Source organism: Corvus brachyrhynchos, unplaced genomic scaffold (genome assembly GCF_000691975.1).
Source record: "Corvus brachyrhynchos isolate BGI_N302 unplaced genomic scaffold, ASM69197v1 scaffold317, whole genome shotgun sequence".
Classification (NCBI taxonomy): Eukaryota; Metazoa; Chordata; class Aves; order Passeriformes; family Corvidae; genus Corvus; species Corvus brachyrhynchos.
The window spans coordinates 1472181-1498774 of record NW_008239295.1 but is presented as its reverse complement, the minus strand read 5'-3'; the positions used below and the strand labels follow the sequence as shown (position 1 = coordinate 1498774).

The 26594-nt window shown below is 42.4% G+C and overlaps 1 protein-coding gene across 1 annotated transcript in view; it reads left to right on the top strand.

Annotated features, from left to right (window-relative positions):
• The window catches only part of PARVG (parvin gamma), a 21369-nt gene extending 4238 nt beyond the window's left edge, over positions 1-17131 (top strand). Inside the window, exons 2-13 of the mRNA XM_008638548.2 lie at positions 832-933; positions 1434-1498; positions 4314-4416; positions 5355-5495; positions 5894-6009; positions 6842-6897; positions 7786-7808; positions 9771-9832; positions 9936-10004; positions 10866-10967; positions 14708-14780; positions 16720-17131. Coding sequence (XP_008636770.1) covers positions 855-933; positions 1434-1498; positions 4314-4416; positions 5355-5495; positions 5894-6009; positions 6842-6897; positions 7786-7808; positions 9771-9832; positions 9936-10004; positions 10866-10967; positions 14708-14780; positions 16720-16799 — 969 coding nt within the window. The 5' untranslated portion in view covers positions 832-854 and the 3' untranslated portion in view covers positions 16800-17131. The remainder of the gene's footprint in view (positions 1-831; positions 934-1433; positions 1499-4313; positions 4417-5354; positions 5496-5893; positions 6010-6841; positions 6898-7785; positions 7809-9770; positions 9833-9935; positions 10005-10865; positions 10968-14707; positions 14781-16719) is intronic.
• The last annotated feature ends 9463 nt before the right edge of the window (positions 17132-26594 follow it).

Genomic DNA, 26594 nt, shown 5'->3' with positions numbered 1-26594 from the left:
AGCCGGGGGGATCAGGCTCTGCTCCCAGGGAACAAGGGACAGGAGGAGAGGAAACGGCCTCAAGCTGTGCCAGGGGAGGTTCAGATTGGACATCAGGAGGGAAAATTTTTGCACTGAAAGGGTCGTCAAGCATTGGAAGGGGTTGCCCAGGGAAGTGTTGGAGTCTCCATCCCTGGAGAGATTCAAAAGCAATGCAGATGTGGCACTTGGGATGTGGTTTAGTTTAGTGGTGGGTGAACAGCTGGGACTCAATGATCTTAGAGGTCTTTTCCAATCTAAGTGATTCTATGACTCTGTACTGGAGTTTGTAAGAGGCTATTCAGATTCCAACATCTGTTCTTGTTTCCCCACAGCTGTACCAGCTGGTTTAATAAAGAAAGCTGCTTGTATTTATAAACTTGTGTCAGTAATTTAACTACTGGGTTCTTGATTTAATACTCCTTAAGTATTGGTAGTTTTTCTAGCACATATCCATTAATACGTAGGGACTGAAAGCTTCTTTTTCACTTCAGTTGAAAGAGGATTTTACTTATCTAATACTAATAATATCCAATCAAGGGAAAATGGAATTAGATGTACTTAAAGCAAGTTTTAGTACTTCAGGTCTTTTTTCTTATATTTTGATGATTAACAGAAAAAAATTAAAACTGTTTATAACTTCTTTTTCTTTGTACACATTTAAATATATTTTTAGATTTTATTTTAAAGCAACTAATGATGAAATAGTAACCAATAAAAAACCCCTTCGGTTTGTTTGTTTTCTTCTTAGCACTAATTTTGATCTTTACATTACTTTACTCATGTTCCCTTCCCCCCTATGTTTTTTACCAGTTTACCAGGAGTGATTAAAAACAATGGATCCAGACTTCTTAAATGCATTTACACAGCCTTCTACACTTGATCGATTCCTAACTGAGGATGTCATTGCTAAAGGTTTGTGCTTTATGAACCAGGACAGAAAAAAGTCAAAAGAACCACCTGAAAGGCCAAACAGAAAATGTGCTGTACAAATGAATTGTGTATTTTTCAGCAGTGATCCCATGGTTGTACCAGAAATGAGTAAGCTCTGTGTGTGTATTTGGCTGCTGACTCTTTGGGGGCAGATCATGAAGAAGCAACACAAAGTCCAGCTGGTTCTTTAACTGAAATTTAAGTTTCACACATAAGAATCTGACCAAGTTTGTGTTTTCCTCTTTCCAGAATTGTCCATCTAGATCTTACTGATTTGGAGTACACTGAAGCATAATTTCCAACCATAGACTTAATAGTCTGCTATACTAGTTTCTTGCTCACGGGGAATTAGTTAAAAAATGAATATTTCTACATATGGCAATTAGCCATATTTGGAATATGAAACTGGTAGGAGATTTAGCTACAAACTTACTTAGTCATATCTGATAATTATGATGGATCTTGTTTGCTTCCTTCCATAGGTGAGAAGAGGAAACTCATAAAACCAACCTCAAGGAACAGCCCCAAACTGGAAGAATTGAAACTGGTACCACTTCATTTACTGCATATTTTAACTCTCACCTCACCAGTTGTTTTAACCTATTGTGTTAAAGGAAACAAAGGACCTGGTTCTTTAACCTCTTTCAGCCCACTAAGTTGCCCAGCTCCCTGACCCCAGTTCCCCACTCTCTACAGATGGGAATGAGCTCTGCTTTTGGCATTGGGGCTCCACACAAGTGAAGCAGGGCTTTTGTTTCAGCACGGTGTCAAGGTGGCTGGGGCCATACAGGATCAAGCTTCCAATGCAGTGACCACTGCTGGGTGTGGAGTGCAGATATAAACCTGAGTGGCTTCTGATGTGACACCTCTGCTGGGTGAGCCACACCAGAAGTGCCCAGTTGCTCTTTCATTGTGATGATAACGTAACAGCAACGAGAATCCAGCTGAAACACTGGGCTGGGACCACAAGCAGACCCATGTCAGCATTTGCTGTGACTGAAGAGAAATGTGCAGGCAGGTGCAGGTTTGCTGCACTGATCCCATGGTAACATTTAGGATTGCTCTACTGACTTGTGACAGCCTTCACCAGCAGCTGGCTCAGCTGGCAAGGTTAGCAGAGAGCAGTGGGGGGTAGGAGGAAGAGTATGCAAGTCACCAGGAATTCAGGATAAAAGCTTTCAGGCCATTGTATTGTCTGCTTGAGGTAACTGTGAAGGATGAATCCTATTCCACAGGCAAGTACTTTATTTCCATCTAATTTGGAGGTCTCCCCGGTGTGTTCAATCACTGTGTTTCTCTACCAGCACAGTCCAAGTACTGAAATTTCCTGGAAGAAAAAGGGCATGTGTCTTATGAGACCAGCACTCCTTGCATTATGGAGGTGCTGAAATTGTTACAAATATTATGAAAAGCAGCTTAAGGTATGTGCTGTTTGTATTTTGTAGCATTTATAAACATGTAGGTAGGTGTGTTTCTGTATTAGGTATTTGTGCACATTTGATCAAAAAGATTTGATTTTGTGTCAGGCTTTCAAAATATTGTTATTCAAAAGGGAAAGTCTGAAAGGTGGTGCTGCAAAATGCAATTTTGTTGTCTACAGAAAGACTGGATTTGTTACTTCAAGACAGCCAAAAATGAAGAGTTTTCCTCAGTTATGAAGATTTCTGTGAGCTTCAGTGCTTAATCCATTTCCTGTCAGAGATTCCTGAAATGATGGTCATCACTGTCTTAATTTCTTTTTGTTGGGTGATGAGGAGATGGAAATTGTGTCCTGAGGGAGACAAAGTCCTCTGGGTACCCATCAGTGCCCCTTGATTGCTTTCTTAATCTAAAGATCTGATGGCTTCTCTCGAGAAGCAGTTGGGATGGAGACAGGGACAGGGAGGAATCTTCAAGGGAAGAACAGGGGAAGTGAAGAAACTCTCGTGGGAGAGAGACTGTTTCACTGCATTTTCATTTTGAGGTGGCTCTGGAGAACTGAGAAATACAAAATGGTTCCCTGTAGTTGCTATAAATATCCAGCTGCATAGAAGATGGTTACGTTTGGAAGCCAGCAGCAAACTTCTGGAAGTATTCCCTTTCTGCTTTCCCTGTTTACTCATTTTTAGACACAAGGCTCTGCTCTGCACCTGAGTGGGGCCCCCACAACTGGACAGAAAGCAGAACTGTGTGAGCTGCAGGCTGTGGATGTGGCTGTGTTGACCTGGGAGGGAAAAGAAGGGGTGTCATAGGTCTGTACCCAGCAGTACTTGCTGCTTTTCTGACTTCCCTCTGGCTGTACTCTTGTGCTTGGGGTACTGATCTACTCCTCGCACATCCAAAGTGTCACCAAGCATCAGCTGAAGAGCACAGCTTTCTGCTCTTGATACTTCTTATCAGAGGACATGTATTACAGTTTGACAGCTTCTCAATTCAGGCCTCTTTATTTCTTGTGCAGTTTCAAGCATCTCAGAAACTTTTCTTTTCAAACCCTTCTTACGCTTTTGTTAATGTTGGCGAGCTTACAAGAATCTGCTATGAATTTTCTCCTCTGTTTACAGCAAGTGAGAAGGATATTATCCACTCCAGACACTCACTCATAGCAATCCCAGCAATACAAGCAATACCCTTCCCTCTTACAAGAGGGATGTTCATGTTGGCAGCCAGCTGGGGTTACTGCTTTTTTGTTCTGCTTCGCCAGGTCATCTTCCCTTTCTCTCAACACATGTGAATAAAACACATGCTTGGAGAAGTGCTGAGGAGCTGCTTTGTTCTCCTGTCTAGGACCACATGTGGTTCCTCTCCCTTTGTAGCCAGACCTTGGCTTCCTGAGCAGCTTCCCCTTGCAAAGGCAGGAAGGATATTGGAAGGCCAGTGGGAGGACTGCCATATAGGAAAGTTCCAAGCAGGTATTTGGAGATCGGGTGGTACAATATTGTAGAAAGAAAAAGAAAACAAAAACAGGAGATGAGAGGGAGGAATGCTAGTAGCATGGATGAGTACAAGAAACTACCCACAGAATGAGTGAAGCCTCTTTTCTTACAAACTTCTGCCTGGCAGTTAAATTTGTGTGAATTCTGTGATGTGTGATGAAGGCAGGGGATGGGAAGTGTACTGTGCAGCCTTTTCCCTGGTGGAAGCGGGAAGAGGGTCTCTCTCCCCAGCTGTATAACAGAGTTCATCAGAATATAACTAGTGAGGTGTCTATCTCACTTGAAAATTAGGAAGAACTAACCCTTTAAAAAAACAACCAAAAAGCACAAAGGAAGTGGAGATTGAAAGCAAACCAAGATGTGAGATAAGAGAGAGGTGAAACAGAATATAGCACCGAGTGCTGTACTGTCTAAACAACAGGAATAAGATTGCTTTGCTTTCCCCTGCAGTTCTTGATTGAGTGGATTAACAGAACCCTGAAAGAGGAACACATAGTAGTTAAAAGTCTGGAAGAAGACCTGTTTGATGGGCTGGTACTTCATCATCTCCTGGGTGAGCTGCTCCTTTGATTTTAGTTCTTGCAGACATCTCATGGAGGAACTTTCCAATCAGAGGATAAACCTCAGGAGTCGCAGTAGCGGGGACCTGCCATCACTTCTCACAGCACTGGGGGTCAACTGTGATAATCACAATTCTGAACAAATTCCCACTATTGTTTTACATGGTTATTTTACTTCTAAGAAATTCTTATTACCTGCTCATTGAGATAATCAAAAGGTTAACTATGATGTGTGAAATTCAGTGCTTCTGAAAGGAAGGAAAATTTTGTAAGCCAGGAGCACAAAGGTGGCTTGTGGTGCTACCAGAAACATTGGATGGAATCAGCACTGTAATACACCTTTTCCTGCCTTAAAAAAAAAAAAATTGAAAAGCTCTGGGTCTAAAGAACTGTTCTGGTACTGGAACTGGTAAAAAATCTAAGAGGCTTTTGGCACTATGTGCTGCTTGTATAAAGATGTAACCTCCTGGAGCAGCCTGTTATCTATTTCTCCATCTCTCCTGTCCCTACTACTTTTTTTGTCCCTTTTTGCTCTCTTTGGGGACATCTTTCAAATCTATCTCCTTTCCACCGAGGCTGAGAGCAGCAATCTGAGCAGGATTGGCTGATTTTCATAATTTAATTGCCTGAGTGATGAGCTGGGATTTCTTCTATATATGAGTTGATACTGACTTTGTACACTATCTACAGGAAGGACTCACTCCTTGGATTTCTGTAGAAGGAATGTAAAGTGATAGGGCTGAGGGATGATGCTACAAGGACTGACTTGAGTCCTCTCCTTCTTGCAGAGCTATGAATGGTACTGAACATTTAAAACAAGACTTTGTGTGCTTTGCTGTAATTTTATGTTTCTAATCATTTTCTTTTTCCCTACTTCCCTACAATGATGTTGAAATGCATTCTTCTACTTCCTATGGACCCTCTGTAAAAGAAAACTTAGGATCTCTCAAGCTGGATGTTGACAAGATTGCATTAACAGAAAAAAAACAGCGACAGAAACTCTCTGTGATTATGGAAGCTGTGGCCAAGTGCTTGCAACTGGAAGAAAGTCAGCTGAAATGGAGTGTGGAATGTAGGTGCAGAAGTGAAATTGAAGAAAATTATCCATCACAGGCTTCCTGTGCTATAAGGCTGCTGTGAGGGAGTGTACTGCCAGAACAGTAATTAAACAACCTGTTTTCAATTACTAGTTGAATCAAAAGTGAGACAGAAATATCTGACCCTGCCTGGGTCTGCCTCCTTTAAGTGTGTGGCTTGTGGACCACTTAAGAGCCCTCAGCATCCCTGTATGTCTCACTTTTAAGCTGTACTGTAGCTAAATTTTGATGTTGTATAAACCCCAATCTGATGTCCCACCTGTGTTATGGCCCTTCATAACTTTGGGGTCCTCTGCATAGAGAGAATTGATGTTGGAGGGAAGTTCACTTGTTTTACACACTGAGCATTGTTTTCTTCCTTTACACTCAACAGCTATCTTGGCAAAGGACTTACTGAGCACACTGCATCTCCTGGTTGCAATAGCAAAGCACTTCAAACCCAACCTGGCTCTGCCTCCAAACGTTCAAGTGGAAACAATCACCATCGAGGTATTTGTAGTCTCAGTGTTTGTTACAGTAGACCCTAGAGTCCTTTCAGAAGGCTGATCTGCTTAGAATTAGGAGAAATGTGTGTGCAGCTGTGAAAGAGATACTTGTGTGTTCTGTGAACCATGCCTTTCAATTTCTGAGTTTGTTGAACTAGATTTAGTTTTCATTTAGGATAGTCTGCCTTTAAAAGGGGAGAAGCATGATGCTGTTTTTCTTCCTCAGTCAAACAAAGGAATGGTCCAAACTGAAAGTAGTTGTTGATCTCTGTAAAGAAGAAAATGAAGAAATTCTGCTGTTACTATCTCTAAATGTTTTAAAATAGAAGCTTGTATTCATAAATCATAAATTTTTTTTAATGCTGAAGATTTCTTTCTTTAGGTGATGGAAGTTTTTACTCCCCTTCCATTGGGGTCACACTTTGGTATTTTTCTCTACAAGCAGATATCTGCACACTTTCTTCCTCTGTTTGGTTTCTTTAAGTCAATTCTGAGACTGTAGGAGAATATCAAATATCCCACAATTTGGGATATAATTTCAAAAATTAGCACCACCAGCATGTAAACACAGAATGTTTTCAACTGCCTGAAAGGGAGGAGCAGCAAACCCCAAGGACTTCCTCTGATGCCGAAGTAAGAGATTTCCTGTTGGAGACTGAAGAGAGCAGAAGGAAGCAGAAACCTCTCAAAGTACCTGTACTAATTGTACTGGAGTTATTGAGTAAATGCCCTCTGATAATCACTTAAGGCAGCAAACAGGTCGTGAAAGCCTCATTCTTGTTTATAAAATTTTTTTTGTGTGACAAACCCAACATTGTTTATTGTCCTTTCAACAGACCACCTCCACAGGATTAAAGACATCAAATGCGGTGGAATATATCACAGAAAACAAGTAAGAGGGGATATATCTGGTTTTTACACTGTCAATCAGAAATGAAACACTGTGGGTGTGTTCCCCCTTACAAAAAGTAGCTGGGATCATGATGATGAAAAAGGTGTAAGCCCAGACATGCATATGCATGTGAGTTATTTCTCTGGTTTCTTTCCTTTTTTTCCCCCCTCTTCACATTTGGCATTATGGTGCAATACCTTTATTTATTCTATATAAAAACTTCTCTAAAGCAATATTTATGATTATTTCTGAAGCTTAGCATTTGTAATTGCCATGAAATTTCATAGCAAATATAGTAATAAAATTCCAGTACTATAAACTTACCTGTGCCAGACTAAATTGGAGATTTTCTAAAGCCACAAAGGTTTAAATCCAGTTTTAATTTGTTGTTGTTGTGTCTTTAAATAAAGAGAAAGGAGGCAGTTCTTTTCTTATTTTACTGTGGAAGAAATGTTTTAGCTTGCTGAGTGTGTGAGGTACTGTCATTATTAAAGGAGTTAAGTAGTAGGATATCATTTATATACTGAAAAAATATGGGCATCATTCTAAGGACTAGAAAGAGATTTTCCTGCTACCATTTTTTATATGCCAGAACATCTTCAAGCTCTAATATCATGAGCAGCTTATTGGAAGAGGATATTGAGGATTGTGCTTGTAAAATAAATGTTCATTGGTGTGTGGGCCAGTTGAAATCTCATATGCTTCCAAGACCCTACACAAATATGGAGTGTACTTAAAAATGTCTGTTGGAAAGTCACTCTGACATAAAGTTAATGCCACTTTGAACTCTATCTCCTGCTTTACAAGATAGCAGATAAGCAAAGCTTATGAATAAGATCAAGTCAGCTGAATCATTTTTCTAATTCTTGCTTTTTATTGCACTTCTAGAGAGAATGTAGAAGCGCAGTCAAGTAAGTGCTGGCATTGCCAAGTTCAGTGTTTCATTATGTGCTTTTATACACTGTGTCCTGATCCATTTTTACCTCATGATAAAATCAGTATGCTCCCACTAAAGTTAATGGAGATTCATGGATTTTTTTTTCCCAGTGTTTTTCTCCAAATGTCTTCTGTTAATGCCTGTTCATAGCAACACAATACAGCTTGGAAATTGGGTGGTCACATTGCCTGTGGACTACAGGCAACAGATGGGGGGGAGACAGGACATGAAGGTGGGTTGATGACCCAAAAAAGAAACCTGTCTGGGGACAAAATGCAGCTTGGATTTGTGCATGGACCATGTTCACTGTTGGAACTATTTATAAAGGCTTCAGAATTGTGGTTCCTGTTGCTACCGGTTTAATGTACTTTCCTTCCCACAGTTTGCAAATGAGATTTTGAAATCCACTGGTACTCGGTTGTGGATGGCAGCTCAGTCAAGCCAGCGTCCCCAGAGCTTTTACCCTTAGGGCTTTTGAGGGCTGGGAAACACTTGAGGTGAAAAATGTCCATGTGTGCAAAGCCTGCAGAAGGTCTGGGCACTGCTCAGGCTTCAGCGTGAGCTGCTCTTGCCTGCTGCAAAGGAGCACATTGCATCCCCAGAGAACCAAGGCAACTGCTTGAATTCTCTGCTGTGCCCTTTATTTTGGCATTTTCATCCTTTGCAGAGGTGCAAACTATATAATTTAATATGTAGTTATCAGTTATTCCACTGAGTGTTCTCTAGTGTGGGCTGAAATTGTGAAAAAAACTCCATCACTCACCCCTGCCCCAAACAAAAAAAAAAAAAGAAGAAAATTAAAAAAAAAAAGAAAAGAAAAAGAAAAAACCCCAACCCATAATTAGGTGTTTCTTTCAGTGGGCTGATTCTGCTGGGAAGAGAAATCTGCAATTCACTCTTCAAGATGCTCTCTCTCTATTTTTGACACAGCTTTCTTAGCAAAGAGAGAAATCCCAAAGCGTGGCTCCAGAAGAGGGCTCTCTGTGATTTGTGTGATGGATTCACCTATTCCCTGACACTTCTCCTGCAGCAACCCCCAAACAGGCAGAACAGAGAAACCTGAGGAAACCCTTTCACACAGGAGGTTTCTCTGTCACTGTCTTTTGGGAGGAATTTCCCTCCAGCCAAGCTGCCTTTCCTTTTCTGTGCTGTAGAAACTGGTTCTCCATTTAATTGTGCTGCCAGTGTGCTTTTCGTTGCTCGGGGTGTTTCAAACACTTTGCTCATGCTTGAACCAGAGCCGTGTTGTGGCTGGGTGAGGAGATGGATCCTGCTTTTGCTGCATCTGGGCAGAAAGGGGAGGCGAGGGTGGCACTTGGATGGATCTCATTTCCTTGGAAGCCTTTAGACTCCTGCTAGTTCTCTGGCACAGCTCTGCTGGCACCAGCTCGTTGCCCACTTTAAACTGGGTGGCAGAACTGGCCATTTTTGAGGTCTCTGAATATTCAGAGGAAGGGCAGTGTCTCCATATCTTGCTTGTGGTTTTTTGAAGGAAGGAGGAGGGTTTTTTTCTGCAAATTCAGTGTCACAGATGTTTCTGTTTGGGGAGAGCAGTACAACATACAGCTCTTCCCTGCTCCCTGTATTTTATCCCAGAGGTTCAGGGTTAAAAAAAATATAAGTGAAAAGAGATAAACCGTAGTGATGTGAAACTTGGCCAGTGCTCAGACTGGTGGCAGCACAAACGGAGAACCTCTGCAAGTGAAAATTACAGAGCTGAATGAAGTAAATTGCTTTCTCTGATGTGGTCAGGCTGAAGGGAAGCCTGTCATCTTGTCCTCTGATAAATTTAAAAGCAGCATCTTTCTCTGCCTCCCTGCTACTCTTTTCCTCCTTGGCTTGCAAGTTGTAAATACCTTTCTCCTTCTGGAGCCACATTAAAGCTCTAATCTGTCAGTGATTCAAAATAAAATCAATTAATGTTGTTTTGATACAGAAGATGATGCCTTTGATGAATTATTTAGCTGTGCTCCAGATAAACTGGATGCTGTAAAAAAGGTAATTTACTTTTTTAGTAGACATCAAAATCTGTTAGGCCAAACTTAGATACCGAAAAAGTTATTTTTTTCCTTCCCCTTTCTTCCCTGTCTTTTTTCTTCAGGCACTTTTGCAATTTGTTGACAAGCATGTTGGAAAATTAGGATTAAATGTGAGAGACATCGAATCTCAGGTAGTGTGCTCCAAGCTACACGTTACCCATGTTTTGTCAGCCATTTGGGTGTTTCCTCTCACCATTAGGAATTCTCCTTTTTATTACAGTAATTGGAAATCTGGCAACATGATGATTTCTGGGTTTAGGTTAAGATATCAAGCTTCAGTCTCTGAAGTTTCTGAAGCTAATAATTAATGCAAAAATACAACCTTTGTATTGAGTGCTGCCCTTGTAATGCTACAGGGAGTAATTTTCAGAGTCTGCCCAACTCCTAAGGGTTCTCTCTTTGTCAGGATGGAAATGAAGGTGTTCTGAGCATTAAAATGAAAGCAAAGTTGATTGCTGTACTTAGTGATTGTTGATGCTGCATTTTCTTCGTGGTATGAAGGCCTTATTTTTATCACATTTCAAAGTCCCATCCTCTGAACGTAGAGCTTCTTTAGAGCATGAAATTGCAAGAGAAGTGCTCCACAGGCATCTCAGGATCACCTCCCTGGGCTCTGGTGAACAGGGTGCTCTACTGGGATTTCCCAGTGGGCAACTGTAAGAAAAGAAGGTTTTCAGGTGTTTTGTCATACATCACTAAGCACAATTTTCTTTTATTTATACGAATGCGTTTGTGCTCATCTGAAGTATTTTCATATTTGGAATAGTTTGTTTTAATAGCTGTCCTTGTACAAGGCTGTATTTTCATAGGTATGAATTTGGGAGCCTTATCTAAGGAAATATGAAGTTCACTGTGGAAGAGGTTGAGGGAACTGAATCACTGGGCTGTCTGGTCTGCTTGCCCGAGTAACATTTAAATTCCTTTATTGCTAGAATGGCATTTACTGGAATAGTTTACTAAAGCCAAATAATTTTCAGGCAATTCTTATCTAGTTTTCAGATGGAGTTATCTTACTTCTCTTAACTGGACAACTAGAGGGTTACTTTCTGAATTTAAGGAGTTTCTTCCTGACCCCGGCCAGCACCACAGAGATGGTAGGTTGTTCTGTAATTATTTAGAGCTTGAGCCATCTAACTGTGTGTTCTGCCTCTTGCTTCCACTGCTGCTGCTGAGTGTGAGGTCCTGTGCCCACAGTGTCTGCAGGAGGGGGGGGGTTTGGGACAGTGCCAACACAGGCACTCGGTGCTGTCAAAATACCTCAGAACAGGTCCTCTTCAAAATTAGCATCTCATAGGAGGCAAACACCTGTTACTTGCATTTGTTTGGCATGGCCATGCTTCTGCAGCCTTCTGGTGAAATCCAGGGCTCTGTGTGGTAGGGAATGGGTGTGTTCTCTTCTACCAGTCTGTCCTGCAAGCAAGGAATTGAAGAGGGTGACACCTCTTGCGTAGCAGAACTGATACCTGTGGGTCTCTTTATGCTGCCCTAAAAATATACCTTAACCAAGACATTTTGAAGGCCCCTTCTGTGTTTGGGAAGCTCTTGAGTGTTTACATCCTTTTCTCCCCCGAGGCTGGGGGCTGTAACATACTCAGCCAGACCTGCTTGGCACCTTTTTCCACCTCTACCAGGCAGATTTCATCTGTGCTTTAAAAGTAAAAGCTGTCACCAGCCAGAGGGAAGTGTGTGCTGGGCTGCCTCCTCCACAGGTCTGGAATGTTGATATATTTTGAGATATTTGAGGTATTTTCAGATTGTCTCTGGTGAGGGTAGGCTTTTTCATTTGGGTCACTGAATAGTTCTGAAAATCTTGAAAGTCTAACTATTTTTCCTGGTTTGTGCTCAAATCTCTGGAAGTGAAATGTGTCAGATCTTTTTTGCTTGAGAGCTGCCAGAGAAGAAAATCTCTCCTCTGGCATGGTTTGCATTACAGCTTCCCCACACAGATGAAGCTTTCATCTTATTCCCAACCTTAGCACAGTTAATACCCCTGGGCAATATTTATTTGTAATGAAAATTCTCAGAGGTCTTATATTAACAAATAAATATTCCCATGGAGCTTTCCATCAGAAAGTTTAAAAGCACAATTGTTTGAGACCTAGGTTCAAATGTTGTCAAAATTTCGTTGCTGTCAGTTGGTAACTGTTTAATGAATTAGGAAAAACAGATTTTTTTTTTTTTTTTTAAATCTAAAAACAGGGAAAATACATTTTGAAGGGTTGAATCAGACATAATCAAACCATTTCCCTAGAGTTGTTTTTCTTCCTTTTCTCTTCCACTCAGATTTTCAAAATCATTTGGTCTGTTCCCATTGAGTTGGACAGAAATTTTTACTGTTTCCATTAGCTTTATTCAGAGGAGGTCACTGAATATTTTCTCAGTTAAAATTTCATAAATAACCATTTTCTTTTCGGTTCAGCCCTATTCTAGCCTCACAGATTTCTTTCTGGAAATAAGATAGCCCTAAAATTCTAGTACAAATCAAAGCTCAGACTTCCTAGTTCTTACTGGCATCAGAGAAGAGTACAATGAAGTTGGGTACTGCTTCAGTACAATTCTTTACGCTGTAGCAATTTCGTTGTAGCAAAGTTACTCCCAAGGACTGGACTTACTGTTGAACAGTTTGCCACAGTGGTATTTACCATTTGTTTCTCCTCTGATGCTCATTACAAGACGAAAAGTGGGATGACACTACAACTGAAAATATCGATGGACCATAGTTCAGCTGTCATTCGTACACAAAACATGTCTTTCAGTTCAGTGCTTTCTAACTCCATGTCATTTTAGACATTAATTTGTGCAGTAAAGGATAAAGATGTACCCTTTGCTGGGATTTAAAAGATCTCATTTGTTGTGAGAATGATGACAACCACATGCACTGTTGGGATCAGTGCGGTGCATCCACCTTACAGTCCCTTCTGACCAAAACCATTCCATGACTGAAATTCAGGAGATGATCAATTTTGAGGTGCAAGAAGACAACACTGCATGTGGGTGGGTTTGCTGCAGGTTTTTTTGGGGTGTTTATTGCCAAAAAAAAGGCATTTATAAATAGCTGTAAAGAAGTGCAGCTCTGGGTGCTTGTGAGTGTAGAAAGGTGTGTATATTCTGTGACAAAGAATACGATCACAAAATAGTTCAGGCTGAAATTAGGGGTGAAATCTCTGCAGTCAGGAGATTAAGATGATGATGAAGGAGGGCTCGTGTGCTTATCAAAACTGTGTGAACTTGGTACTTTTGCCAAAACGGGCCCAGAGCTGAAACACCCCAAATGTCCTGACTGCTGTCCAGCAGTAAATCCTAGAAAACTGTCCAGCTCCTTTGAGTCTGGAAGCACAGCTGGACAAAGCACCTTATTTTACAAGGCTTTCCTTTCTTGGGTAATAATTGGTATTTCTGTCTGAGGATGCTTTTTGAAATGTGCATGTTGTCATTCCTTGAAAATCTCCAATGCATTCCAGAGAGGGAAATGTGCCCTTTTGGCCTGTGCTGGTTCACTAAGGAAACATTTGATTTACTCATTCTGACCGACAAACTGTGCAGAACTCTATGGTCTTGAGCTCTCCCGGCTGCTGACTATCAGAGGAACAAAACAAACCTGGATCCAAACAGGCAGTCTTAGTTACTGTAAGCCAGAGAACCAGGTGAAACATAAATCTGCTGCTTCACTTCAGAGCACAGAGATTTTGCTGGGCTTATGCATGGGGAACTCCTGTGCTTGTTGTCACAACACAACAGGGAACAGCAGTGTCCCAAAGGATAAATTGCCCAGTAGCTCAGGGAAGGCAAGAAGAGACAATCTGAAGTTCATTCAGTTCTTGTTACTCGTTTAGAGGAAGGGAACTTGCTAATTACCAGCCAAGTAAACTGCCCTTAAGCTGTTAGAAGGGGATATTACTTCTAAAATATCAACTACAATCACTGCTTATGTGCGTGGTGCTGCTTTTATGTGGGGAAGGGAGAGAAAAAGCAGTGAGGAAAAATGAGAAAAAACCCTCAGCCTTCATTCATAGACATGTGCTTAACTTCTGATGAGTGTTATTAAGGATATCATTGCCACTGTTAATGTGAATGGACACCCTTAGAAGTACAGCAGAAACTTCTAGCTCACAAGCATGCTGGATCTTTGCAATTCTGAATGAAATATAGAGAACTTTTTCCTTTTGGTTTGTTCCAAGTGTGGTAAGCATGTGGGCATCGTTAAAAAATACCCAGAAATAAACTCCCTGAGTCCATTAGATCCAGTTAGGAATCCAGCCTGTTTTCCCCATGGAAACATTCATTAACACAAGTCTTTCACATGCAAGGTCGATTTTAAATAAATGGATTCTTCTGCCCACCTCATGGGACATGTTTTTCTGGAGATGGATTTTACATCTAATTTTGTATGATAATTGGTAGAAATTCTGAAGAGCACTCCACTGAAACTAAGGAGAGGAATATGAGTACATATTTATGAATCAGTGTCTTCAGCTACAAGAGAAATACTTTCTAAAACCTTCTGTTGGTTAGAAAATATTGTCAGCTATATTAATTTCCCCATGGAAACATTCATTAACACAAGTCTTTCACATGCAAGGTCGATTTTAAATAAATGGATTCTTCTGCCCACCTCATGGGACATGTTTTTCTGGAGATGGATTTTACATCTAATTTTGTATGATAATTGGTAGAAATTCTGAAGAGCACTCCACTGAAACTAAGGAGAGGAATATGAGTACATATTTATGAATCAGTGTCTTCAGCTACAAGAGAAATACTTTCTAAAACCTTCTGTTGGTTAGAAAATATTGTCTCAGCTATATTAATCTCTCTCTCTCTCTCTCTCCAACAGCTTCACAACGTTAACCTGGCATTGGACTTGCTAGCAGAGGGAGGTCTTCTGAATTTTCCTGTGAACTCTGAAGGTGAGTCATGACATGCAAACTTACCTGGAATAGAATTGCTAATATCCCAGCTTAGCAAAAGTTTGGGTAATTGCAGGAAGCAGGTTCTGAAAATGACACTGACACATTTCATTATATGGCTGTCCTACAGCTCCTCATGCAGAATGAATAGTAGAGGTAATAACATTTTTTTTAAAAAAAATCATTATTTCTATACTAAAAAAGTTAGATTATTATAAGTTTGGTAACTTTACACTAAACTTAAACTGTTTAGTAATTCAGTATTTGTTAAACATTTAAACCAGTGACAGCTCCAATTACAGCAGCTGAGCTGGAGGCAAAGCTATTTTCCTGTTTCATAAAAACTTTCAGTGCATTAAAAACAAGCTTGTTTCTGTGGGACAATACCTTGAAGAATATGTCTGCAAAATCAGAAACACTGGTCACTCTATTCAAACCCAGAAGAGTGATGGGGCAGTCTCCTGAAAATGAAAGTCATAGGTTTTTAATTGCTTTTATGCCTGGTTCCGACCTGGGAGCTGAATCTTGGTCTTCTTCATCCACGTGAATGTTTCCATCGCTGAATCAATGTGCATGCATGCTTCTCTTTCTTTCTCCACCACAAAAACAAACAGACAAAAAAGCTCCATTTGGACCCGTCCAATTTTCCAATTAAAATACTCCACAGAAAAATTTGGTGCCAGCTCCTGGTGGGATGAGGGATGTAGTTAATTAATGGGTGGTGCTGACCTCTTGCAGGGCACATAATCCCAGCATTCCTCCACAAGCTTGTTGCTGAAAAAAGAAGTCAAATCTTTATTAAAAATAAAAAGCATTATTCCAGTTCTAGCTCCCTGTTAGTTATTTGTGAGTGGGTGCATGTGTTGGGTACATAACATGGCATCATGGAGAGGGGAAGAGAGGATTTAGGGCTTCCTTTGTTTTTCCTTTTGTTCTCTTTTCCCACTAATGCTTTGGTGATGTTGGCAGTTTGCATGCTGGGCATTCATGAATTGTGGGCTTTTTGCTGTGCTGCACAGAGCTAGGAGCCTGGAAAGCTAAAGACCTTTTATTTATATGAACATTAACAGAGTAATCTGTGTGGGCTCAGGTCTCCATGCTGAGATCCACCTTTTGTGTGAAAAGAGATAAATCTGTGCTTTCCTTCCTCCCCTCTGGCTATTCTGCACCGCCTCAAACACAGAGTTGATCAGTATAAGAACTACTGGTGCCAACATCCATGAGTCTTTTAGCTTCACTGGGGAAATCCTCAGCTAGTGAGTGAATTTAACATGATTTAGGGGTCCTTGCTACAGCTACACTATTGAGATTCCTCAAGGATCTCATTTTACTGGTGTTTCTTTGTTAGTCTTTCTCCCAGTGATTTACAGCATGATAAGAAGAACAGTAAACCCTCCGCATCCATTACCCTCTTCCACTACAATTTTTAAATACAAGAGCAGTTTATAGCCAAGAAGAAAGAAGCTGAAAACTAAATTAAACAAATAAACAAAAAAACCCCAAACCGAAAACCAATGCAGTCAATGGCAGCAAAACATCATGCAAATATTACAGGGGAAAAAAAAAAATAAGTGTCAGGTAATTCCAACATGATTCCTGACATAGAATAATCATAAAAAAAATCTCAAGATAAAACCCTATTAAATTATCTACTCTGTTTCTTTCTAGTGAATAATTATTTCTTACTCTGCATTATCTGCCTTCGTCTTCGAGCAAGAGAGTGCAGCAAAAGTCCCTTTTCCTCAAGTTAATTTAATAAATTATTAGTTTCTACCTCTGTAGTTCCTATTTTGCTTCCTGTCGCAATTCAATTGTTCAAGTTCACGTTATATTTGGGGGAAGGTGGGAGATTGTCTTTGGCAGGTGCAGTCTCATCCTGCTCCAGGGATTGCTAACACTTCCCATCTCCTTCTGCTGTCTCTGCTTTGTGTACCCACAGATATTGTGAATGGAGATACGAAGGCTATAATGCGAGTTCTGTACTGCCTGTATTCCAAATACGGGACCAAAGAAGCATGAAGAACAAGGCCAAGAGCTTGAGCTGCTTGTTTGTTTGTTTGTTTGTTTGTTTTTTCCCTAGCAGGCCTTGGTGTGATTTCTGGATTCCCAGCTCTGTTTGCCACTGTTTCTGGGCATGCACTGGTGTTTGACACTTGCTGTGTTAACACTGTACAGCAAATATGTTGTTCATGCAAGGTTTCACATATGCAGCCTGAGCAACTGCAAATGTGTGTCCATGGCCAGTGTACTGTGTAATTCTGGGGCTGTGGCTCTAGTTCCAGACCCTGCCTTCTGTTTTCTCTGAGCACCCCCTAATGCTGCAAAGAAATTAAATGTGTGTTTATTCTGGACTCTGCGTTCTTTGCTCCTGAAGGTGAATTTGAAAGTTGTTGCATCCTCCCCATTTTCCTGCTTTGGGAAGTCATTTGGGAAACTAGAGAGGAGAAAGACCCACCCAAGTGGGAAGGTTGAGACACACTTGAAGCTCCAAATCCTCTTTAGAGAGGTGGCCAGTGGCTGTCAGACAAGAGGACATGAATTGGACACCAAATTAATAGGTAGCAAAAATGAAATCTGAACTTACCAAGTGTTTGATAAATGTTTCAATGCTCATTTGCTTGAATATGGAGAAGGCACTCAGCATAACATGCTGGTGTGAGACTATGCAGGAACAGGGGGTCCTCCTGCCCAGCTGTGGAAAGATGCCCTTATTTCCTTGCTAAGCCAGTTCCAAACTTCCTTGCTAAGTCCAGCTCCAGTTGCAGCCCTGACACAAACTTTGGCCAGCAGGGATGCCAATCCCCATGTTAAATATGTTGTGAGAGGAAGTCACATATCTGCACTTTGTCTGCAGTAAGAGGTGGGCAAATGCTGGCTGGGCTCTGCAGCAGGTGGAGGTAGAGGCCACCATGGGTGAGAGCAGTAAATTCAGCTTCCCACCACCTCTGACAGCTGAGTCATCTCAAACTCCTCAGGCTCTCCCAGCTGAATTTGTCCAGCCTCCATCCCCAGCCTGCCGGCAGTTTCCTCTGGATGCATCAAGGTAGCCATGATTTATTAATGGCCACCCTCAGTCTTTCTTGGGGGATTTAAATCAGAACTCCTTTCAAAACCTCCATCTACTCCCTTGACCTTAAACTTATGTCATGTGGCATAAAACTAGAGATATAATTAGGAAAAAAAAAGTTTCAGTATTTTTTTTTTGCTTCCATGTATACTGATTTAATTTCCTGCCGTGGGTAGCTCTGACATTTGATCTCTGGTCTGATCCTCCATCTGTGTGTTAATGGGAAACCAGAGCTCGCCGAGTGCGAGTGCTGACATTTACAGAGGAGAATTTGTTGTGTCTACCTCTGGATCCCACAGCCCAGGGAAGATCCTTAGATAGCAATGCTGATAAGTCTTTTGAAAATGGTAATAGTGCACAGCTGCTGGGGGACAGAGCTGTGTAAACTGCCCTGAGACCAATCCCTTCTGCACCAAGAATTAGCTTGGGACTTTTTAACAGAGAAAAATACAATGTGTGGTGCCAATAGCTACCAAGATCGCTTGATTCCCCACCAAATGTTAGTTGTGTGTGCTGTTCTGGACAATTTAAGTAAAGAATACTTGGTTCTTTCACTTGCAAGTCCCCAGAGACACCTGGCTTGATTCCTTAATGGGCTTCCAAGAATCGGCTGGGAGAATCTGAGAAGTTTGTTCTTGCTTCACAGAATTTTAAGTTGCTGTAACACTGCATGTAGAACACGCATTTGCTGTAGAATGAATTGTTCTTGAGCACATAAACCCAGGATGTGGCTTGTGGAGAGCAGGGGTGAGGGGCCAGGAGGGGCTGGGCAGTGATTTGGTAGCAGAGTGGCCTTTTCCCCTGGGAAGCCATCCTGAACCTCTCGCCCTGTGCTGGTGGTCAGAAGTCAGTTCCAGTGTGTGACTTCAGGCATATGACCTGGGTTAGGAAAAAGCCTCCAGTGTTGGGAGGATTAGCTGGTGCTGCCCTGGTTAGATGGTTATTACTGCTCGAGGAAATTGATGGATTTTTCTCTGTGTGCTCTGAGTTTTTTGTTTTACTCCTCTGGCATAAATAAATCCAGTGCTTGTACTTCCGTCAGGGGAAGTCTAGATCTTTATATTTAATAAAAGAAAGGGTCATATTCCCTTTCCAACACCAGCTTGCCTAAACCTGTTATAAACAAGTCATTATTTTGACAGCATACAGGGAAAAAGGATGGTTAATTTGCTTGAATCAAAAACATGGTGAGTCAAAAAATTAATGTTTTAATCTCCTTTTTATGCTGAGAGCCAATTTATAACAACACTGGACGTGTCTGAACACTTTGATAAAGAGGCTGTGTTTGATTCCTAAAACATGCTGTAGATTTTTACTAATCCATCACACAGACACCCACTCCATAAATTGATGTAGTATACAAGCTCACTATTTACATTTGAGACATAGCCACAGCCTTGGCACAGTTTTAATAATAAATATAAAGTGAAAGAGCTAAAAAAGAACACACCTGGTTTAGTGGAAGGTGTCCCTGCCCACAGCAGGGCTGTGGGAACTGGATGATCTTTGAGGTCCCTTCCAAAGCCCTGCAGGAGCTTCTGCACCCGTGTCCCACAGGTAAGTGGCACCGTGGCTTTGGGTCACAGCAGTAGTCGGGAAGGGGAACAGATCTGAAGGGTTCCCAGCTCCTGCTTGCTGTCATCCTTCTGTCATCCAGTCTTTCCAAAATACCCAGACTCATCCATAAAAAGACATATTTCTGGAGGTGGAGTGGCCGGGATTGTGCAGGTGGAAGGGGCAGAGTTACCAGGGTGACTTTAGGGGAATGCAGATGCACAGAAGCTTTCATTAACAGCATCAAGCCACTGACTGAGATTGGTACTGCCTGAAAAGGCTGAGAAAGGGAATTGGAGAGCTGTCCCTGTTGTCAAACCCAACTCTCCTCCTTGGAAGCTAGTCCTGTCAGGATTACACTGACATTTTTGTCAACCCCCCTCATGTGGCTGCAGCCCTGGAGCCAGGCCCTTGCTGCTGTGCAATGGAGCAGGGGAACTCCAGATGGAAAATGCTGGCAGCCTCCACCTTGCTTGATGGGTGGGAGTGCCTATTCTTAGTGTTTATCCTTTCCTCCCTTCTCATTTCCCCCCTTCCCTTATTCTTTTCCTTATTCTTTCTATTGTGTTGCTTCTTGCAGGGAGCCATCCCTGCAGTGGCTTCTGTAAGTCTCTTTGGCAATTAAGCTTTCAAACCATGAGAGCAGCTCATTCAAATTCTTCCTCTCCATGAGCTCTCCATGAGCTGTGTTTGTGTCTGTATGAAGGGACCTTGCTGTTCTTTCTCTTACAGGCTGCTAAAGTTTCCCCGAAGAATAAAAGCCATCATCAGTTTTTCCACAAGTGATTTTTTTTTCCTAGTCAATTAATGTTTTAATAAAGACTCGATGAAAATGTTACTTGGGAGGACACAATTTAGTGTGTATGAGCCTTTCTGCTCGCTGTGGAGATGGATGGGTTTCCTCTGCCATTCAGAATTTTCTAGGATGGTGAGACTGTGAACAGGATGTAAAGACTGAGGTATGGAGAGATGAGTTTTGAGACAAGTGATAACGAAATCAAGACAGCAGTACTGAGGACTGGCACATCTCTGCTGTCCCATCGCCTCCATCAATGAGGATGTACTTCGTAGAACTTAAAAATGAGGGAAAAATGAGGGGAAAAAACCCCAAACACAACAAACCACCTCTGGGTTTTCTGCATTTTGATTTGAACAAAGTGCAGCAGGGCTCCTTTGCCATTCACTTCTCCCCTTAGTTTTCTAAGCCTTTTCTCCCATGCCATTCCTTTACAACCAGAGCCCCATAAGTCATTCTGCTCCAGCCGCTGGCTAAAATTAAATGTACTAAGGATTTTTTCCATTGATGCCCTTTCTCAGGCTGCATGTAATGCATTTCACACACCTCAGCAAGGAGCCAATAAAATAATATAGAATGGCAGCTAAATATTAGAGGAGAATGGAGGAGCTCGGTCAGAAACTGATTAATGTGTAGAACTGTAACTGGAGGCTTAGATGGCAGCTCCTTAAATCTGCAGCCATGAAATGCTGGGGAATTGCAGTCAGGGTGCTTGCTGTTCCCTGCACTGTATTCCAGGTGCCATTGGGATTTACCTGCTCCAGAGAGCTGCAGTCTGCACCGAGCTCATCCTTGGGCTGCAGGGATCCCACAACCCCCTGGAAATGGGGTGCTTCAATTTCCTTGGGGACTGGAGCCCAGCTACAGAGTTGTGCCCATGCTGGTCAATGGGAAGTTGAAACACATGATCTGAAATGCCAGTGGTGTAATGAAAATATGTTCTTTTTCCTTTTTTTTTTCCCCCCCCTTTTCCTTAAAAATCTTTTTCCTGGTGGAAAGTCCAGGGGGGTGATGAGGTCCGGGTTTTCACTGGGGTTAGGTGTCTTTCAAGACCACCTGTCACATAATCCATTTGCTGGCCTCAAGAGAACGTAGTAAATATTTGAAAGTCTGTAAACGTAGCACTAGTCAGGCTTTCAAGGATCAAAAGCCAGGAAAAATGAAATGCACAGTGTAAAAAAGCCACAAGTACCAGAGTAGTTCTTGTTGTGGATGTTTTTACTAGAAATACCATTGCAGGCATGTGATCTGACTCTAAACACATCTAAAGAACACAATTCTGTTACAAAATAGGAAAAAGTCTGGATAGTTCGGATCACATTGTTATGATAGTGTCATAGTAAGATAAGGACTCCTACTGCAGTCAGATACTTGTATTTTGTCAGGTATGCTGCAGACACACAGAGTAAAATTATGAAGGAAATGAATAAACCTCAATTTACAGCTTCATTCTAGCATCCCATTTTTCTATGTGTGCTTCCTCCTACATATTTCAGTATTTTGGCATTCTGACTCCTTGTCCACCCCAAGTTTCCTCCCTTTTGTGCCCCCCCTTGTGCTGCTGCCTCAGGTGATCCAACAGCTCCTTCCCCTCTCGATGCTCAGAGTCATCAGGGTGTCACTGGGAAGGTGTCTGGTAGAGAAGCCCTACTTGAAATGCAAAAAAGCTGTGTAAAAACTCTGGGAACACCAGCTGGCTACTGTGTATAAGAATTTAAAATGTTTCTCAGTGGTGCAAGAAGAATTTCTTTATCCTTCCTCCAACATTAAAAAAATATCAAAGATAGCAGATAACATTTTGACTGAGCCAGTGTGTTAGGGATGCAGAAGCACAGCCCAAACCAGTAATGAGCTAATTTTCCTTCCCCCTTTTACCTTTTGATGCAAGGCAGCTGGGATATGTGTGTCTGTGTGTATGTAGTTTTCCTGGTTGTGTTCCCTTTTTGGCAGGAAACTGTTGAATAGGGAGGGTTTGGAATATTCAGAGAGGTCATCTTCCCCCGGTGCAGTTGTCATATCCTGGGATTTTTTTGTGGTTGTACAGGGGATTTCTGGATGCCCACTGGTAGGAATTGTGTGTGCAGCAGTGTAGCTTCTCCTGGGTGTGCCAGGTTGGCAGTGGGCAGGTGGAAATAGGCTGGGGAAAGGGATTTTCCTGGATCTCGGACACAAAGCCAAGAGGGCAAGAGCTGTTGATAGAACTTCTTGTAGGGGATCCCCACTGTGGAAATGTTGACTCTGGCTCACTGCTAAGTTTAGAACCACGTAAAACATGTACCCTACACTTTATGCAGAGCAGATGGTCCAACAGGCTTTACTGGTTGCAGTGTGTCAAATAACAGATTGTCTAGAAAACTTTCCTTGCTTTTGGCAGACAATTTAATTCAGCTCATAGCATGTTACCGAAGTTCACTGTGCATCTCTGCAGAAGTGGGCAGCTAACACATTTTGTGTCATCTGCTATACCAAAAGTTTTTTAAATAATAAAAAAAAAATAAAGTAGAAGTTGTGTCCCTACTTGTTCTCTTGAGCGGAGGTGGGAAAAGGCAGCTCCAGTGTGTGAGTAGAAAAAGCAATATGAAATCCAGAAAATTGATTCCTACTCCAAAGCCACAATCTCCTTCCAGCTGGTACTGATGCCTTTTCCTGGTCTTAAAATCAAGAGGCATACACGGTTAGAAGGGGAAAAGGGATTTTACCTTGGTATTTATTTTAAGGATCCTTAGGTGTACACGTCTAGGTCGTATGCATCGAGATGCACCCCGCTGAATCTATCTCTGTGTCCATGTCTTTTTCCCCCCCACAACATTGGGTATAACATTATAGGTGTTACTAATTAGCATATCTATCAAAGATTCCCCAATGAGAGGCTCAAGTGAGCCTCCCTTCCCCAAGGAACCTTCCCCTGGATGGTTCTATCTTGGTTTACAGAATGTGTTCTGGAGAGGACCTTGGGGTCTGGGGCACACTAATCCCTAATTACGAAGCTTCTAAAATGTTTAGTCTCTTAGCTTGACAAACAAGTCCAAGAATGTAGGCAAAAAGCACTAGGAATACAGAAGTTGTAAAAGGTATAACAGGGGTATAAAAGAAAAGGCAAAAATCTTCATGGCATCAGTACAACATTTTTTCCATTCTCTTTTAATGTGCCCTTTGAAATAATTCCTCCCTTTATTTTGGTGATGCCTTAAGTTTTAACTTTTATATTTTTCAAATCCTGTACTGCCTAGTGTGTAACTCTAGCAGGCTAATTTTTGTAGCCTGTTAACTACTGTTCTCATGCTAGTTAGACATAACAAGCCACTCCAGCCATTTTGCTCTCCCGGAATACCTAGATTGTCCCAGGCCCCAGTATATGTACACTAAGGCCTCTGAAGAGGAGGGCAAACTTGGGATAGTTACATTGTTAACTGGGGCTGTAATTGGAGAATTGATCCTGATATGCAAATGGACCAAACTTATAAAAGTGTGAAGAACTTGTGACCCAGGGTCCATTTTTGGTGTAGCCTTTTGACTCCCTGGGGTGTACCTTGAAGGCCCTTCAAATAAATACCAACCTTTATTCCCTTATTCTTGTCTAGTCTCTGTTTTTAGGTGGCCACCCTAGGCATCATTAGAATTAGGAAAACATAAAAATCTCGGGCTTCATTGCAAAAAAACCCAAAAGTAGGTTCTGCAGACTGTTAACATCTATGAAGATTAGGCTATTAGATGTGGTACCAGCTGTCACCAGGTTCAGTAAACCCAAGTAGTGTTTAATAAGAAGTGAGCATACACAAAAATGAATGTTAAAGTACTGATAAAGTTACCAGCTTGATCATATTAAGGATGGTCATCTTTGTGGAGGGATCCTTGGAAGAACTGGACTCTTCAGGTCTCTTTAGATCAGTCATTGCATATTTTTCTCTTCTTTGAAGCAGTTTATTGAAAACATTGTGGTGTCATCCAGACAAAAGTAGCCCACTGCGCTGTCTCACCTGGACTGGTCTGGCATGCTCAGCAGGCAGGGCAAGGCTTTGCACCCAAGTGACTTGCTCTTGCAATGCTCTTTCAGCTTTATCAGATATGTGGCAATGTGAAACTACTGCCCAGTTACCTCCTTGCCATTTAGCTGAGCTGAGGCATTGAGCATCCAAAAGGCCTGGCCTGAGGCAGTGTTTACAGGTGATATCTGAGGAGCACAAAGTCCTGCAGACTGTGCTTGTATGTGATTCCAAGGCGTGGCTGCTTCTCTAAAATGGCCTTTTTTCTCTAATAAATGTCATATCTGTAGTTGTGAATCACTGTCCATGTTTCACACGTCAGGCCCTTGTTGCACTTCTTGCATGTGAAATCCATTTGCCAAGGTGTGTCTTCTGTGAACCCATCTGTGCCCAGCTCAGAGGGTGGGAGTCAGTAAGATCACTGAGCTCTTCAGTGCGAGCCCTAAAATCACAGCCTTTCCTTCTGCAGACCATTGGCCAGCAGTGTGTCAGGTGCTGTGGCTGGTCTGTAGGTGTCTGTAGGTAGGGACTTTTATTGACAAGGATGAGGGTGGGGGGACATCCTCACACCACAGTTCCTGCGGGACTCCGTGTTTTTCCAGACCCAGACGACAGCAGGCTCCCTCCACGCAAATCCAGCCCTGCTGACAGACGATGCTGTTGCCAGCTGGCATGGTTTTATTATGACTTTATTACTAATCAGGGCTTGTCAGTTTTTTATTGCTCAGCCTGTCTTCTTCTCAGCAGTGGAGCTGCCAGAGCCCCCGGTGGGATGAGGGGGCTAGCATTTTCTGTACCTCTTTTTCCAGTCATTTGCCATCTCCTGGGGAGAGTAAAACCTGCCCAGAGCCTCTAGCTCCACGGGTGAGAGGACGTGGCAGCATCTCTGAGGAAGTGACCTGTGAGGAGGAGCAGCAAAAACCCCAGGACAGTTGTGAGTCGTGGCAGGACAAGGAGGGAAGTGGATTTGAGTTTTACCTGGAGGAGGAGAGTGAGCAGGCGCAGGTAGCCTGGAGGAAGAAGAAACTTGGCTGGTACTGGGGGGACAGCTGGAGGGTGTGCAGGGAAGGTTTGTATTTTCTCAACAGCCTCACAGTTCTTCTTGACTTACCTTCCAAGCAGATGCTGACAGCAGAAGGACACAGTAACACAGGCGAGGAAACGTGACCCTGATGGATGGTTGGGAACCTACAGGTCTGTGTCCATTGGAGGAAAGGGCTCAGTGACCAGCAGGCTGAGCGTGGTGTGCTTTAATGCCAGCTCTGAGGTCCCAGCTTGTGCTGCTTCTGCTGGTGCAGAGCCTGAGAAAGGTGGCCTGGGTCTTTGCTGGAGTCCAACTGCAAATAAGCTGTCACATAAATGATCTGGACAATACCCACTGGGGAAATGCTGGCGGGCAGACAGCACTTCCAAAGACATTTTTTAATGTCTTGGCAACCAAGTGTATCAAAATCCAGCAGCAAACAACTTCACTGAGCATGCTGGAAAATCCTGTTCTCTGACTTCTCACTGCCTTGTTCCTACTAAAGAGGGTATGAAATGCTGACAGCACTGGTGGTAATGCACAGGAGGAAGTGACCACACAGCACTGAGGCAGAAGAAGTCACCTCTCTCAGAGGTGACTGTGCAAGGAGAGGTGGAGTGTGTGCCAGGCAGGCAATGCCTTCCCTCCTACCTCCTCTACCCAGAGGAGGCACTGACACTGTCCAAAACTGGTGCTTTCTGTGGCCCGTGGGTGTTCTTTTGCCTAGACTCCCACCACTGACTTAGCTGTGAATTCAGTGGGAGTTAGACCAAATTAGAGCATGTTGGAAAATCCTTTTCAAAATACAGAGTCTGCCGTCGTGGGGACGCTGCATGGATGCCTTCCAGAGCAGCTCCTAGACCAAGCAGGATCGTCACTGAGTGCTCGTGAGAGTGACAGACTCCACCCATGGGACACAAATGGAAGGAAAGGTGGGAGGAGTGTGGGCACCTGGGTGCTGACCCGTTAAGGGGAGAGCCTTGGACACACGTCTGGGAGGCGATCCCACCTCCTCCTCCTCACAACTTCCCTCTGGAACAAAATCCATCATAAACTTGGTGGCTCCAGAAAATCCATTTGTTGCTGGCTTGGAGCCAGTCCAATCAAGAAACACTCCTTTGCAATCCTAGTAGCAGCATGAAATGCTCACTCCGGTTTTGCTCATAAGCTATTTTTGATCAGCTGCAGATAATTGTGGTGACTGTTCAGTGGCAGCCTCTTTACACACTTAACCATATTTGCACATAGCAAAGAGTATTGGACCACAAATGAGAATATTTCCTTATTACATTCCAGTATCTCTGATTTGCTCTCATCCAAGCGCAGAAGCAAATCCAGCACATGTGGTTTAAAAATTAATTGTCTATCGGGGAGCAGAAGCAAGCAGATT